At 32.9% G+C, this 17,683-nt stretch overlaps 2 protein-coding genes across 2 annotated transcripts; both read left to right on the forward strand.

Annotated features, from left to right (window-relative positions):
- Positions 1 to 9,990: 9,990 nt before the first annotated feature.
- LOC140973341 (autophagy-related protein 18a) lies at positions 9,991 to 15,206 on the forward strand. Its single transcript, XM_073436053.1, has 4 exons — positions 9,991 to 10,901; positions 13,929 to 14,133; positions 14,693 to 14,819; positions 14,894 to 15,206. Exons 1-4 carry the CDS (start codon positions 10,017 to 10,019, stop codon positions 14,982 to 14,984), a joined length of 1,308 nt encoding a protein of 435 aa, XP_073292154.1. The 5' UTR covers positions 9,991 to 10,016; the 3' UTR covers positions 14,985 to 15,206.
- Positions 15,207 to 16,513: 1,307 nt separating this feature from the next.
- On the forward strand, positions 16,514 to 17,596 carry LOC140973343 (glutathione S-transferase-like). Its single transcript, XM_073436055.1, has 3 exons — positions 16,514 to 16,660; positions 16,758 to 16,806; positions 17,071 to 17,596. Exons 1-3 carry the CDS (start codon positions 16,514 to 16,516, stop codon positions 17,514 to 17,516), a joined length of 642 nt encoding a protein of 213 aa, XP_073292156.1. The 3' UTR covers positions 17,517 to 17,596.
- The last annotated feature ends 87 nt before the right edge of the window (positions 17,597 to 17,683 follow it).

Genomic DNA, 17,683 nt, shown 5'->3' on the forward strand with positions numbered 1-17,683 from the left:
ATTTGTTCATATTAAATAAAAATGTGAATAAAAAGTTATTTAATGAAAAATTTTTCTTATAAAGATTCACATAAATGTGGATAATTAAGTTGAATAATAATAAGGTGACGTAAGAAAACATGATCACTACTACAAAAACGGCAAACGACAACGGATTTTTCAACGACAACGTTTTTTATCCGTTATGGAAGACATTTAAAAACTGTTGTAACTGAGGGTGTTGTTGAAAGTCCGTTCAACGACAACGGTTTTTATCCGTTGTGGAAGATCAAATTTGCCGTCGCAAATAAAAATAGTGACGGTCGTTATTTCTACCCGTCGCTAATTTTAAATTAGCGACGATTACATTAACCGTCGCTATTTAAATCAGCGACGGTTATATAAACCGTAACCGTCGCTAATTTAACATTAGCGACGGTAGCAATCACGACCGTCACTATTTTTAGCGACGGTCATCTTTCAAGAGTTCTGTCGCTAATTTGTTTCGAAAAATAAAAAAAAATACTTTTAATAATTTAATAAATCTAAAAGAAACTAATAATCCAAACTTAAATCGTGTAAAAGAAAAATAATTTAAGTGTTGTGAAGTAGTAAAATCGTGTAAAAGAGAACAATTTTAAATGTTATAAAGTGGTTAGAAAAATTTTACGTGTTGTGTGAAAGTGATAAAATTGTGTAAGATAAAAAAATTTTAAGTGTTGTGTGAAGTGATGAAATGGTGTAAGAGAGAAAAATTTTAAGTGTTATGAAGTGGTGAAAAAAAATTTAAGTGTTGTGTGAAGTGATAAAATGGTGTAAAAGAGAAAAATTTTAAGTGTTGTGAAGTGTTGTGGAGGAAAATGGAACGAAAATGGAGATATTTATAGACAGTTTGCGACGGGTTTTGGTTAATAGCGACGGTAAATTATAAACTGTCGCATATTTTTATTTGGCAACGGTTTGGATTTAAACTGTCGCTAAAATTAGCGACGGTTTCAATACAATGTCGCTAAATTTAGCGACGGTTAATTCAAAACCGTCGCTAATTTAAACTTAGCGACGGTTTTGACAAACCTGTCGCTAAATTAGCGACGGTTAATTTAAATAATCGTCGCTACATATCGCAACGTTTTTCAAAACCGTTGTTGTTTGTCAAAAAAACCACGCTAAAATTAGCGACGGTTATGTTAAAACCGTCGCTACTTTAAACGTAGCGACGGTTTTTTTTGACAAACCGTCGCTCAAATTAGCGACGGTTTTTGAATTAACTGTCGCTAAATATTGCAATGTTTTCCAAAACCGTTGTTGTTTATAAAAAAAACCACGCTAAAATTAGCGACGGTTATTTTAAAACTGTCGCCAATTTAAACGTAGCGACGGTTTTGAGAAATTGTCGCTAAAATTAGCGACGGTTTTTGAATTAACCGTCGCTAAATATTACAACGTTTAATAAAACCGTTGTTGTTTGTCCAAAAAAACACGCTAAAATTAGCGACGGTTATTTTAAAACCGTCGCGAATTTAAAAGTAGCGATGGTTAGCGACGGGTTTTGAATTAACCGTCGCTAAATATTGCAACGTTTTCCAAAACCATTGTTGTTTGTCCAAAAAACACGCTAATCGACAACAGTTCATAGAACCGTTGTCGTTGACCCAAAAAAAAACGCTCAAAGACAACGGTTGGCCCCAAAAAGACAACAGTTTTTAAAAACCGTTGTCTTTGACCCCCCAAAGACAACGGTTTTTTTAAAACCGTTGTCTTTGCCCCCCAAAAGACAACGGTTTTCGATAAAACCGTTGTTAAAAAACATACGACAACGGTTTTTGTGAAAAACCGTTGTCGTATGTGCGTTGTTGTATGTAGAATTTCTTGTAGTGGATCTGAGGGAGTTCTTTATAGATCGGTTTAAACTGCCTTGACTTGCCACTGATCTCACTGAGGAATGTTGATGTGACTAGGAGTTAGGTATTTAAAGGGCCTTCGCACTACCTATCTTTTCTGGGAGTACTCTTGGAAAATGTTGATTATGTTACTAAATAATTATTATATAAAGTATTAAAGTAAAGCCAAAATTTTGTCCCGTGAACTGTATAATTTTAAATAATTGAGGAATAACCACAACATCCTTAATTATGAAAATTATGCATTAAGTTGATTTGGATCACATAATGGACATCAATTATAATTAATTATATAAACATAATAAATTTTACCCCACATGGATTTTTATTATATTTATATAACTAATTAGGATAAAATATCAAATTATATTTTTCTTAATTTACCCACAGCAGTTAAAGAAAATATATTTTGATAGTTTTATCATAAAATTACAGAAAAATCTTATTGAATTAAAATTTTATCTCACATGCAAATTTTATGTCACTAGATTTTTAAAACATGAATTACATAGCCTTCAGTAATTCTGTTATTTTGTGCAGTTATGCAACCTGCGAGTTTTTTTAATATGAAATGTGACATTTCGAAACTAAAGGGCGATAACTATAAAATATGGAAAGAAAGAGTTCTTCTTCAATTAGGGTGGATGTATATTGATTATGCTATACGGAAAGACAAACCATCTGCTATTACTGAAAACAGCATTCCGGATGCTGTTGATCTTTATGAAAAATGAGAGCGATCTAATCGACTCTGCATAATGTTCATAAAGACCAAAATCTCTGCTAATATGCATGGTTTTGTCGATCAGCATAATAATATCAGAGAATTACTGAAGGCTATTGATGACCAATTTCAGTCTTCAGATAAGGCACTTGCTAGCACCTTAATTATGAAATTCCCTTCATTAAGGCTCACTAGTGTGAGAGGTGTGCGAGAACACATCATGAAGATGCGGGACATAGCGGCTCAACTAAAGACACTTGAAGTGGAAATGTCTGAGACTTTTCTTGTGCATTATATTTTATGCACTCTTCCACAGCAATATGGGCCCTTCAAATTTTCCTACAATACACATAAGGATAAATGATCAATTAATGAATTAATGATCATGTGTGTTCAAGAGGAAGGAAGACTGTTGATAGAAACAAGTGATAATGTCTTTATGACTACACAAGGAAATTTGATAAACAAGCCAAAGTCAAGGGAAAAGAGAAATGAATAATTCCACCACAACCTGACGTCAAGAAAGAATCCAAGTGTTTCTTCTGTAAAAAGAGGATACATGAAGAAGGATTGCATTAAATTTAATGGTTGGCTTGAAAAGAAAGGTATTCCTATTTCATTTGTCTGTTATGAATCTAATATGGTTGATATGATTTATAACATATGATAGATTGATTCTTGTTCTACAATCCATGTTACAAATACCTTGCAGGGTATGCAAAACCTAATGAAGCCAATACAAAATGAGCGAAGCATCTATTCAGGAAACAAGATGTCTTCGCATGTAGAGGCTATTGGGACTTGCTGCCTTATATTGGATAGTGATTTTATTTTAAAATTGGAAAAGACATTTTATGTTCTTAGTTTTTCTAGGAATTTAATTTTGGTTTCAAATCTTGTACCTCTTGGTTATTCCTTTCAGTTTTTGGATAAATCAATAAATTTGTTTTATAAATCAAATTTTATTGGAAATGGTACAATGGTTGATGGTCTTTTCTCTATTTCTTTACAAAATAATAACATCACTATGCATGTCCAGGGAGGTATTAAAAGATGTATTATAAATGAAGATTCCTCTATACCATGGCATCGGAGATTGTGACACATCTCCATAGAGAGAATTAAAAGATTAGTAAATGATGGAGTACTCAGTACTTTAGATTTTACTTATTTTGAGACTTGTGTGGACTGCATTAACGGAAAGAAGACCAATAGGTCTAAAAAGGGAGCCAAGATGAATACAGAAATATTAGAAATCATACATTCATATATTTGTTGTCCAGATATAGACATGCAAAGTCCGAAATACTTCATCTCCTTCATTGATGATTAATCACGATACATGTATATCTACATGCTTCATAATAAAAACGAAGCACTTGAAGCCTTTAAGGTTTTTAAGGCTGAAGTGGAAAAGCAATGTGATAAACAAATTAAGATCGTGAGAACTGATAGAGGTTGAGAATATTACGGTAGATACACTAAGAATGGACAAGCACCTGGTCCGTTTGCGAAGTTTCTCCAAGAATATGAGATTGTTGCCCAATATACTATGCCTGGTTCTCCGGATCAAAATGGTGTAGCTGAGAGGAGAAACCGAACATTATTGGACATGGTGAGGAGTATGTTTAGTAGCTCTAAACTTCCTAAATCCTTGTGGATTGAAACTTTTAAGACAACGGTATATATATTAAACCGAGTTCCAACTAAGGCTGTCTCAAAGACGCCATTTGAATTGTTTAAAGGTCGGAAACCGAGTTTACAACATATACGCATTTGGAGTTGTCCTTCAGAAATAAAAGTTTACAACCCACATGAAAAGAAATTGGACCCAAGAACTATAAGTGGATATTTCATCGGGTATGTCAAAAATCCAAATGGTACAAATTCTATTGTCCATCTCACAACACTAGAATTGTGGAATCAAGAAATGCAAAATTTCTTGAAAATGACTTGATTAGTGAGAGTGTCATGACATAGTTTTTGAGAATGATCACATTAATTCACATCCCTCTTATTCAAATGACAGATTGGTCGTTATTCACATTGAAGTTCCACAAATCTCTGATGAAAATCCAGTAGATCAAGTTGTTAATGAAGAACAACAAGAAATTGTTGATCAACCAAACAACCTAAGGAGATCTACTAGAATAAGAAGATCGGCTATATCTAGTGATTATGTTGTGTATTTACAAGAATCGGACTTTAACATTGGAGCCGAAAATGATCCTGAAACGATTTCACAAGCCATGAGTTGTAATGAGTCAAAACTATGGTTTAATGCTCTGAAAAAAGAGATGAATTCTATGGCATTTAATGGAGTCTGGGATCTTGTTCAGTTGCCTGATGGTGTAAAAGCCATTGGATGTAAATGGGTTTTCAAAATAAAGAAAGACTCATTAGGCAACATTGAAATATATAAAACAAGACTCGTTGCTAAAGGATTCACTCAGCAGGAAGAAATCGATTATAAGGAGACTTTTTCTCCTGTGTCTTAAAAAAAGACTCTCTTCGTATCATTCTAGTATTGGTTGCACATTTTGACTTAGATTTGCAACAAATGGATGTGAAAACAGCTTTTCTCAATAGAAAACTAGAGGAAGATGTTTATATGAAACAACCTGAATGATTCTTCTCTAGTAATGGTGAGCAATTGATACGTAAGCTTAAGAAATCTATATATGGATTGAAACAAGCTTCCCGTCAATGGTATTTAAAATTTCATGATGTTATCTCTTCATTCGAATTCGTTGAGAACCACATGGATCAATGTATATACCAGAAGGTCAGTAGGAGCAAGATTTGTTTCCTTATTCTATATGTGGATGATATATTAATTGCAACCAATGATAAGAGTTTGTTATATGAGGTAAAACAATTTCTGTCTAAAAAATTTGATATGAAGGATATGGGTGATGCATCTTATGTCATTGACATTAAGATACATAGAGACCATATTTGAGGTATTCTAGGTTTGTCTCAAGAAACTTATATCATAAAAGTTTTAGAGAGATATCAAATTAAAGATTGTTTACCAAGTATAGCTCCCGTTGTGAAAGGCGATAAATTCAATTTGAGTCAATGCCCAAAGAATGATCTAGAGCGGGAACAAATGAAAAACATTCTTTATGCTTATGCTATCGGAAGCTTGATGTATGCTCAGATTTGCATTAGACCTGACATTGCATTTGTTGTTGGGATGTTGAGAAGATATCAGAGTAATCCAGGTTTAGCCCATTGGAAAGCTGCAAAGAAAGTGATGAGGTACCTTCAAGGGACCAAAGATTATAGGCTTATGCTCAGACGAACTGAGAATTTGGAAGTAATTAGCTACTCTGATTTAGACTACGCTGGCTGCATTGATTCACGAAATCCACTTCATGATATATTTTTATGCTAGCTGGTGGAGCTGTATCTTGGAGAAGTGCAAAGCAGACATTGACTGCTACTTCCACTATGGAAGCTGAGTTCATGGCTTGTTTTGAGGCAACCTCACATGGTGTATGGTTGAAAAGTTTCATTTTGAGGCTTAAAATTATGGATTTTATATCTAGAGCATTAAGAATATATTGTGACAATTCAGCTGCTGTTTTTATGGTTAAAAATAACAAAAGTGGTAGTCGAAGCAAGCACATCGACATTAAGTATTTAGCCATACGAGAACATATTAAAGATAAGAAGTTACTTATCGAGCACATTAGTACTGAATTGATGATTGCGGATCCTTTGACTAAAGGCATGCCACAATTAAAATTTAAGGATCATACAAAAAAATGGGACTTGGTTCCTTTATGTAATTTTTTTGTAAGAACAAATTAATGAAATTTTGATGTGATATTTTCTCATAATTTTTGTGCACACATTCATTGATTCGAGAAATATCAATAAAGTTGTACCTCGAATAAACATAAGTTTATTCATTAAGTTATACAGATTGAGATATATAATGCATTGTAATACATGGAAGATAATATTCTTTTTAAGATGACGTATCACCATGATTAATGTGTTTTGATTTCTCATATGGTAAATGATATATATGAGTCAAGTGGGAGAATGTAAGAAAATTGGCTCATATCAAATGAAGAAAAAACGTGTAGAAAATGACGATGACCATTGCCTACAACTTTTGACAAAAGATGCGTATGCCGCCTCAACTTCAGAAAATTGAGGCACACATGCGCCTCTTCCTTTGACAATAAGGCTCCTGCAATAACTCATCGATGGTATGAGATGCCTATAAATATCAGCGATCGAGGTCCCTAAGCACACACTTCATAAGAAAAAATACACCATCTATAAAGAGTGTGAAGTGCTTAGAAGGCTTCAATCGGAGGAAAATCAGAAAAATTACAAATTATTCAATGGGCAGAGATAACGCTTGATCTATTTCTGCATATTGTTTATCATGTTCATATATACGTAGAAACATGATTTTTGAGAAAAATTCTAACATTTGTAGATTTTAAAAGTCTGGATGTATTCAATTAAGACTTTTACATATTCTATAGAAGTTTAGTGGTATTCAAAATAGACTTTCATAGAGTTTTAAAAAATCAAGTGGTATTCAACATTGACTTTTAAAAACTCTATAAAAGTCTATAGGTATTCAAATTTTCAATAGACTTTTAATAACTTCATAGAATTCATTAGCATACAAACATTAAAGCCTAAGGTACAACTATAAATTGTTAAAAATTATATTTGGTTCAAACCAAAGATTTAGATGGATTTTTAAAACTTCTAACTCATACACAATCTATTTATTTCTCTCTCTGTCGCTTCACATCACTTCTCTTCTTATTTTTTCTCCTCTCATCTATCTCTATCACTCTCTCAAATTTTCGAAGTATACCTCTATATATATTTTTATCTTTCCTTTTCAAAATTTTTATTTTTTGGCTGATTGTTCATTTAATAATTTTTTATTTTAATATCATAGAAAATTTTGAATTCTAAAATTTATTTTGTGATTTTTAATTTATGATTTATACAAATTAATGTAATACTCAATAATAATAAAAGATGATCCAAAAAATGTCTTTTAATTCTTAATAATTGAATAGCTTCGCAACAAGCATGATTTTTAAAATTCTTTTTAGTATTTTCAATTAATATGTAAGCTATGATATTTTTATAAAAAATTATATCCACACAATGGTAACTAATATTCTTTTCACCTGTATATTATCAATTCAAAAATNCATACAAAAAAATGGGACTTGGTTCCTTTATGTAATTTTTTTGTAAGAACAAATTAATGAAATTTTGATGTGATATTTTCTCATAATTTTTGTGCACACATTCATTGATTCGAGAAATATCAATAAAGTTGTACCTCGAATAAACATAAGTTTATTCATTAAGTTATACAGATTGAGATATATAATGCATTGTAATACATGGAAGATAATATTCTTTTTAAGATGACGTATCACCATGATTAATGTGTTTTGATTTCTCATATGGTAAATGATATATATGAGTCAAGTGGGAGAATGTAAGAAAATTGGCTCATATCAAATGAAGAAAAAACGTGTAGAAAATGACGATGACCATTGCCTACAACTTTTGACAAAAGATGCGTATGCCGCCTCAACTTCAGAAAATTGAGGCACACATGCGCCTCTTCCTTTGACAATAAGGCTCCTGCAATAACTCATCGATGGTATGAGATGCCTATAAATATCAGCGATCGAGGTCCCTAAGCACACACTTCATAAGAAAAAATACACCATCTATAAAGAGTGTGAAGTGCTTAGAAGGCTTCAATCGGAGGAAAATCAGAAAAATTACAAATTATTCAATGGGCAGAGATAACGCTTGATCTATTTCTGCATATTGTTTATCATGTTCATATATACGTAGAAACATGATTTTTGAGAAAAATTCTAACATTTGTAGATTTTAAAAGTCTGGATGTATTCAATTAAGACTTTTACATATTCTATAGAAGTTTAGTGGTATTCAAAATAGACTTTCATAGAGTTTTAAAAAATCAAGTGGTATTCAACATTGACTTTTAAAAACTCTATAAAAGTCTATAGGTATTCAAATTTTCAATAGACTTTTAATAACTTCATAGAATTCATTAGCATACAAACATTAAAGCCTAAGGTACAACTATAAATTGTTAAAAATTATATTTGGTTCAAACCAAAGATTTAGATGGATTTTTAAAACTTCTAACTCATACACAATCTATTTATTTCTCTCTCTGTCGCTTCACATCACTTCTCTTCTTATTTTTTCTCCTCTCATCTATCTCTATCACTCTCTCAAATTTTCGAAGTATACCTCTATATATATTTTTATCTTTCCTTTTCAAAATTTTTATTTTTTGGCTGATTGTTCATTTAATAATTTTTTATTTTAATATCATAGAAAATTTTGAATTCTAAAATTTATTTTGTGATTTTTAATTTATGATTTATACAAATTAATGTAATACTCAATAATAATAAAAGATGATCCAAAAAATGTCTTTTAATTCTTAATAATTGAATAGCTTCGCAACAAGCATGATTTTTAAAATTCTTTTTAGTATTTTCAATTAATATGTAAGCTATGATATTTTTATAAAAAATTATATCCACACAATGGTAACTAATATTCTTTTCACCTGTATATTATCAATTCAAAAATAAGGTTACAGATTAATCAATTGATGTATTTTAAAAAATTTACAAACATGCATACAAACCCACATATATACACATGTAATGATTAAATGCTTTAACTTTTAAATAAATAAATTTATTTATTAATATAAATATTGAAAAATTATTTCAAACTGAATATGTTATATATGTCAATTAATTATTGGTTCAAAGATGTTAATAAAAAATAATATGTTATAATTAAGTACAGAATTTATAAAATTCTATAAAAAAATTCATAAAATTCTATAAAAATCTTGCAAAAAAGTTTATATGAATCAACATAAATCTGTTTATAAATCCGTGAGATTCTGTAAAAATCAATAAAAATCTATCAAATCCATAAAAGTATATTATTTGAAAAAATCATTAAAAGTTATCAAAACTCTGGATTGAATACACCCACTAAGTGTTCACATTCGTTTTGTTTTTAAAAATTAAAATTTTCACTTTTTTGCACAAGTTTGTGCATTTGCATTTTGCAACACACCTACACTAATTTGTGCAAACTGTAAATAATATTCAATATTTAAATAAAGAAAAGTTAGATCTTAAATTACTTGTCTTCCAATCAACGCACCAAAAGAAAGATTAAACCCAATTAATTAGAGTTTGGGACAAATCTGCGTTCAATCCCGTTAAATTACAATTTGACCCTCCATCCCTATTTTATTATTATAAATTGCCTAATCGCAGGCCCCCTGATATATATAAAAAAGTTATTCAATTAAATTTTCCTTCTACTTCAATCTAATGGCCACTCTTTCCAGCTTCTCCTCCCACCCAAACCCGAACCCGGATCCGAGTTTCATCTCGCCCATGCTCCAGCCGTACCTCGAACAGCAGCAGCAGCGGATTCAACCAGACCCGGCGCCGGAGGAAGAGAGCCCCTATAACGCCGTTTCCGATGCCCAAGTCCGCGATTCTCCTGCTAATGACAGTAGTTCCACTTTCCCAAACCCTAACCCTATTTCTCACGCTAAGTCGGTCCCTGCCCCTTGCCCAATTAAACTCCTCCACGTTTCGTTCAACCAGGACTACGGATGCTTCGCCTCCGGAACCGAACGTGGGTTCCGAATTTATAATTGTGATCCCTTCCGTGAGATATTTAGACGCGATTTCGAAGGTAACGGTGGCGTGGGCTCTGTTGAGATGCTGTTCCGGTGCAACATCCTGGCTTTTGTAGGTGGAGGCGATTCACCGCACTATCCATTGAATAAAGTTATGATTTGGGACGATCATCAAGGCCGTTGCATTGGGGAATTGTCCTTTCGGTCAGAAGTGCGTGGTGTTCGATTAAGGAGGGATCGAATTGTGGTTGTTCTCGAACAGAAGATTTTTGTGTACAATTTTGCGGATTTGAAGCTCTTGCATCAGATTGAAACGATTGCAAACCCGAAGGGACTATGCGCAGTGTCACAGATTACGGGCTCCTTTGTATTGGTTTGTCCAGGGTTGCAGAAGGGACAGGTCAGAGTGGAGCATTATGCGTCCAAGAGGACTAAGTTTATCATGGCTCATGATTCCAGGATTGCATGCTTCACGCTGTCACAGGATGGGAATTTGCTGGCAACTGCGAGCAGTAAAGGGACGCTGGTCAGAATTTTTAACACCCATGATGGGAGTTTACTACAGGAGGTACTTTATTGTGTGTTGTATATATTTGAGATGACGAGGCACAACCTTCACCAAAACCAAATTACCTCTTTTGGCTTGAAATTGGTATTTTTTGAAAAAAAATTAACTTCACAGTCCCCTTTGAGTTTTACTATTTTTAACCTTGTCTCAGAACTTAAGGTGATTGATATGCTAATGTTAGATTGTGATCAAGGTGTGTTGGATATTTGGGAAGCAAAATAAAATAATAACAAGAGAAGAACAAATTGAGATTGCAAAGATCATTATTTTATTAAGCAACCAATTAGTTATTTATATAACTTAACAAAGACAGAGTCCTAATCAAACTAGAATTATAGAAAGAGTATATTACTAGTTGTAGATACCAACTAGAATCCTAAAGATATAATAAAGATATTAAAATCCTAGAATAATAATATATAACATTAATCAGCTTCTTGAGTCATTCTAATTAACACTCATGGGTTCTGAAGATGCATACTTCATCCGCTTTCCAATGTTGAAGCCATCAAAGAATGCATAGGCTCGCTTTTGTTTGTGCATGATATATTGATGATGTCAGGAGGTTTGTTCTGGTTGGCTACAATTAAATTTGTGCCCTTAGCATATCTAGGAATTTTTTTCACCAAAAGATGTTGGCCTTCCCATTTGAAGCGGAGAAGGAGACCTCACATAGATCTACCTGGCCTCGCCAGCCAGATGAATTTCACTAGCGCAATGCATATGCTTTGTCCGCTTCATAGCACCATTTTGTTGACGAGTGTCTGAAACTTTCTTTCGTCCTCCTACATTTGTGTGGATCAATTATAGCTTTTGTGTAGACCTACAGATCTTGTTTTGTTGAAATAAAAGCCTTGTTTGTTTCACATATTGATTAGGCGACATATTTTGGGAGCTCCTCCTTCCATTTAACTGAACTTTTCACCAAATTGTTTTTATTCATGAAAGGTGCATCAACATGTTCCTCCATTAAATCTAAGACAAAAGTTTTGCCTTGCACTTTGACTTTAAATATCTCCATGCCTTTGACATCTATGATCACTCAATTTTTGTCTTCAAACAACACCTTATAGCCTTTTCCAACAACCGAGTAACACTCAAAAGGTTTTGATTGAGTTTAGGAACATATAAAACATCATAAATTAATTTCAAATTTGAGTGTCCTTCAATTGCTATAGCTCCTTTGTTTTTTTACTTCAATATATTGTCCGTTTCCAATCCTAACTTTAGAAAAAACTATCTAGTTAAGTTCTTTGAAAAGATCTCAATTATAAGTCATGTGATTTGTACAACCACTATCGACCAAAAAAATTTTTGTCGAGTTATTCAATGCAAAACATGATGCCACAAACAATTCCTCCGCTCTAGATTGATCTTCAGTAACTTTTCCTTCACCTTGTTGTGGAGTCATGCAATCCTCTCCACGTGTCCTAACCGGCCACACTTCTGACATCTTGCTTCAACACTCCACCAACATTTATTTTGTGAATGATTGGTTTTTTGCAGTAGAGGCAAGGTGGAAAGACTTAAGTGCTATCATAATTTTTCTTGTTCTTGTCATTAAAATTGTTATGTGATTTGGCTCGAAAAGCATCCTCCGTAGATGATTCCCACCTCATTAGTCTTCTTTGTTCTTTTGCCTGCAGTGCATTTAACATTATGCCAAGGTAATATTTGACATATTTTTGAATTTTCCAAGGTTGAGATTGTGGCTTCAAACTTTTCCGGAATTGTGACCAAGATATTTTGTACAATTCTAGAACCTGAAAAATTGGTATCGAGAAGTCCGATCTTGTTGACTGAGAAGTTTTTCAGAATATTTCTTGATCATTTCTAATTCCTTCATCCTTTGCATCTCAAATTCTCGAATTAAATTCAGCACTTGCATTCCTTTAATCATTTCACATCCATCATATTCTTTTTTTTTCAAAAAATCTCAGATTTTCTTGGTTTTTTTCAGTGTCATAATTCTGGTAAAGACAGAGGATGAGACTTGTGAACAAGATTTCTTTTGCTTTTCTTATTTTGCTTTTCTTATTTTGATTTGGCCAACCATTGGATTGTCAGGCAGATTTGGAATTTCATATTCTTGTTCAACAGCTTCCCACAAATCATTAGCATCCATATATTCTTTCATTTTAATACATCGCACTTGATAATTTGTTTTTCATCAAACAATGAAGGTGCAATTGTGGTGAAAGAACTTTCTGAATTCATTCTGAAAATTTTGAAATCTGTCAGATCTCTCAAGAACATGTCTATGATACCAATTTATTGGTTATTTGGGAAGCAAAATAAAAGAATAACAAGAGAAGAACAAATTGAGAATGCAAATATTATTATTTTATTAAGCAACCAATTAGTTATTTATATAACTTAACCAAGATAGAGTTCCAATCAACTAAAATTATAGAAAAAGTCTACTACTAGTTGTAGATACCAAGTAAAATCCTTTTAATAAATATATTATAAAGATATTAAAATCCTCGAATAATAATAGATAATGTTAAATCAATTTCTTGAGTCATCCAAATCAACAGTGTGGTTCTAGAGTCCAAACTCCAAATTGCGTGATTATGCCCCTCATTATAGCATAAGAGTTGAAGTTTGAGCTACATGAGCAAAGAAACAAGCCAAGCTGAGAATTGGTTTAGTTCAAGTTTCAATTTGGCTCGTCTAGGATCTAAATGAACCTTCACAATCTGCTAGAATCTTCCTGATTATTTTTTTCTTTTGGGGCTTGGGTTTGGATTAATGATGCTTCATTTAAGTTTCAGTTTTAGTAGGATAGTCCCTCATGATAACGACCTGGTTCCTGGACTATATGTGAACGAGAAAACTTTTCCTGAATCCCGAACTGGTTGGGATTGACTATATGTAGAAACTATGAGGATATGGATACTTTTGACCACAGTAATCCACCACTATAAAACTTATCAAGCCATGTGCAATGACGGATTATTTATTCAAACCAAGCATTTATTAAACAACAAATATATGAAGGGAACACTTTAAAATATGACACAGGTAAGGCGGGGTGCAGACAGAGCAGAAATATATAGCTTGGCTTTCTCGCCTACTTCCCAGTGGCTGGCAGTCTCAAGCGATAAGGGTACTGTTCATGTTTTTAGCCTGAAGGCTACTGCAAATGTTGGAATTGATCAGGCCAATAGCTCTTCAGATTCGAACCCTTCCGGTGTAATACCGAGTTCTTCACTTTCTTTCATTAAAGGTAAATAATTGGATTAAGTTGTTTTTCATGTTTCTTTTGATATTGTATTGCAAAATGATTATTTTTCTTCATGATTAACAACAAATGAAATGATGCTACTGATCAGATTGTAGTTGAATATTTTAAAAGAAGATATCAATCTTCTGATAGATTAAGGATTTGTAAAACTGGTTGGTTGGATTTATCTCAGTTGTGCCTGTAGTCCAGCTACCGGTAAACCAACAACAATTTAGGCACCCAAATATATGCGAGTACTAATTCCAGAAGTAAAGTATCACACTAATTTTCAAAATTCTTTTACCAAATACAATTTGGAAATAAACTATCGAGATCTTTGAGCTGGACTTATTCACGACATTGCTTTGATTGTGATGTATGTTGTGCTGCAAAAATATGGCATTTTGTTCCTCCAGATATTCTATTATGTTTTTTTGTTTTGCTAGTAATAGATGTAAGCAATTAAAGCTTGATATGCATAACCCTTTCTCTCAGAGGACGAGTAGTTGGCATGTAGGACCTTTTGTGGGATTTTCGGCTTTAGTTGAATTTCATTTTGTAGGAGTGCTGCCCAAATATTTCAGTTCGGAATGGTCGGTGGCTCAGTTTCGCCTGCCTGAAGGATCACAATATATTGTTGCTTTTGGACACCAAAAGAATACAGTGGCAATTCTTGGATTGGATGGAAGGTCAGTTAACGAAACCGTCTCTCCTTTTATGGTGTATAAATATCATACCCTGATTTTACTGAAATTACCTGCAGTTTTTATCAATGTAAGTTTGACCCAGCCACTGGTGGGGAAATGACACAATTGGAGTATCACAATTTCCTCAAGCCTGAAGAAGCTTTTTAGAATATACATATATGGTGGGTATATATATGTGCATAAGTATTCCCATGTTTCTTCTACTCTTTATTTTCTTCTTCTTTAAATTTCTTGCCTCGTCATGATGTAAAAAATTTCTGAGTGCGGACGTATCCAACTGTTGGAAAACTAGTTAATCTTTTATTTTTATTTTTAATAAAGAAACCTTTACAATCCTTAAAATAAGGAAAAGTTTACTGTTTCTTTGCATGCCATTTGTCCATATGTAAGTGGCCACTATCATATTTTTATACACAGCACTGATTTTTCTTTTGCAAAAAAAAAAAAATTTGATATACGTGAAAGCTTAGTCTAAAATCGTTAGTCGGTTTGGTTATTCTGATGTACGGAGCTTAGAAATGTCCAATTAAATTTAAATTGTTTGGTGTGGTTTTAAAAATAACTGAAGTTATCATGCTTATATAGAGAAACCGAAACGAGTTTAATATTTTTTGATAGAGAAGTTGGAAAGCCTCGTATTTTTGGGTTTCTGGTATTGGTATTTATAAAGGTTATATAAAGGTATTGATGTAAATTTTATTTTAGAAATAAGTACAAAAACAAATTTGTCGTATAATATTGATGTAAATTTTATTTTAGAAAAAAGTACAAAAACAAATTTGTCGTATAATGCTGACTAATTTATAGAACTGCCAAAAGTCATTTCTATTAATAAAAAAATTTCTATGTAAACACGCTGCGTCTTCATGAGCTAGTTCTAATTATTCTACTGGTTATTAATTTGTCGGGAATCCCAAGCGACAGATAACTATTGCGCACGAAATAATTTCAAAGTCTAGTGGTGATACTCTAGGTTTTTTGTGAGACGATCTCACGAATCTTTATCTGTGAGACGGGTCAACTCTACCGATATTCACAATAAAAAGTAATACTCTTAGCATAAAAAATAATAATTTTTCATGGATGACCCATATAAGAGATCTGTTTCACAAAATACGACCCGTGAGATCGTCTCACACAAGTTTTTGCCTTCCGGAGAGATCTCATAATTTTCATAACCCGATCGATGAAATTATCCACGCATCTCACACTTATTTTTACTCGGTCACATCATCTAGATTTTGACAAATAACAATTTTCATTTAAAGAATATATATTGTGGATATAAATGAGAGCATTTAGTGAATATAAAATCTGAATAATGTTGATTGTGCTATTATCCGTTGACTGTGGGGTAACAAATAAGACCAGATTCGAATTTTGAAAAAGAATAAGAAATATAACAGAACAAAATTGAATTACTCACGACAAAGAAACATAATGACTTCAAAATCAAATTATAAATGCGAGAGAATCACCAAAATTGATTCACAGATATGAAAAATCATAACTTGATTTTATTAACAATTTTGGCAACTTGTACCAGATTTAAAATCCAGTGATGGTTGATGTGCAAAATCAAATGCCATTCCCATGTTATTAATACACCATAAATCATCTTTCACATCCATTCTCAATCATCCAAAACTTTTCTTGATTTTAGTTTTCAAGTAGTTATGGCAATCAAGGTATACGGGCATCCATATTCTCCAGCAACACAGAGAGTTCTTCTCTGCCTGACAGAGAAAAATCTTGAATATGAGTTTGTGTTTGTTGATTTAACAACTGCTGAGCAGAAGAACCAGCCCTTTATTTCAATCAATGTAAAAACAAATCCCATAAATCGATACCATGATGATAAACTTGCGATTTTCGACTAATTCAATGGTTTCTGACATCTGTATGTTCATATCTTGACAGCCATTTGGTCAAGTACCAAGTTTAGAAGATGGGGATTTAAAGCTCTTTGGTAAAGTTCTTTCAGTCCCCAAAACCATGCAACCCAAGATTTTAGTTCGCAGTGTGTGGCACCTATTTGTACTTTGTTTGGGTGAAATTTATATTTTTAAAAACATTGCGCATAAAATTTGATTTTTTTTTAAAAAATTTGAATAGCAACATATCATGATTCTTGTCCTTTGGGATTTGCCAATGGCCAAAAATGCAATGTTTAACCTCATAGTTTCGAATAAACTATCTTAACAACCTTTTGACATTTTTGAACGCATTACAGAATCAAGAGCAGTAACACAATACATTGCACACCAATATGCTGACAAGGGAACCCCGCTGATACATCAAGATCCAAAGAAGATGGCAATAATCTCAGTATGGCTAGAAGTTGAAGCACAGAAATTCGATGTGTTTGCTTCGAAGCTAAGCACCGAGACTCTAATGAAGCCACTCAAAGGCATGACTGCAGATGAAGCTGCAGTGGAGCAACTGCAGAGTCAATTAGCTCCAATTCTTGATGTTTACGAAGCCCGGCTAGCCGAATCAAAATACTTGGGAGGAGACAGCTTCACATTGGCTGATTTGCATCATGTTCCTATCATTAATTACTTGATGAAAACCAAAGCTAAGACTTTGTTTGATCAGCGGAGGCACGTGAGCGCATGGTGTGCTGATATATTGGCCAGGCTTGCTTGTTCGAAAGTTCTTCAAGGGGTCAAGATTTGAGTCCGAAATGACATGTTTAAGGAAATCTACTTACATTTAAATAAAAATCGAGGATTTTACTAATACGGCACATGTCACAATCATCTGATATAAATGTAAATTCTCAAAACGAAAGCGAAACCATCCATGAAACTCAATTATTGAAAAGGTATATGGACATCCAAATA

This window comes from Primulina huaijiensis, chromosome 3, assembly GCF_012295235.1.
Source record: "Primulina huaijiensis isolate GDHJ02 chromosome 3, ASM1229523v2, whole genome shotgun sequence".
NCBI classification, from domain to species: domain Eukaryota; kingdom Viridiplantae; phylum Streptophyta; class Magnoliopsida; order Lamiales; family Gesneriaceae; genus Primulina; species Primulina huaijiensis.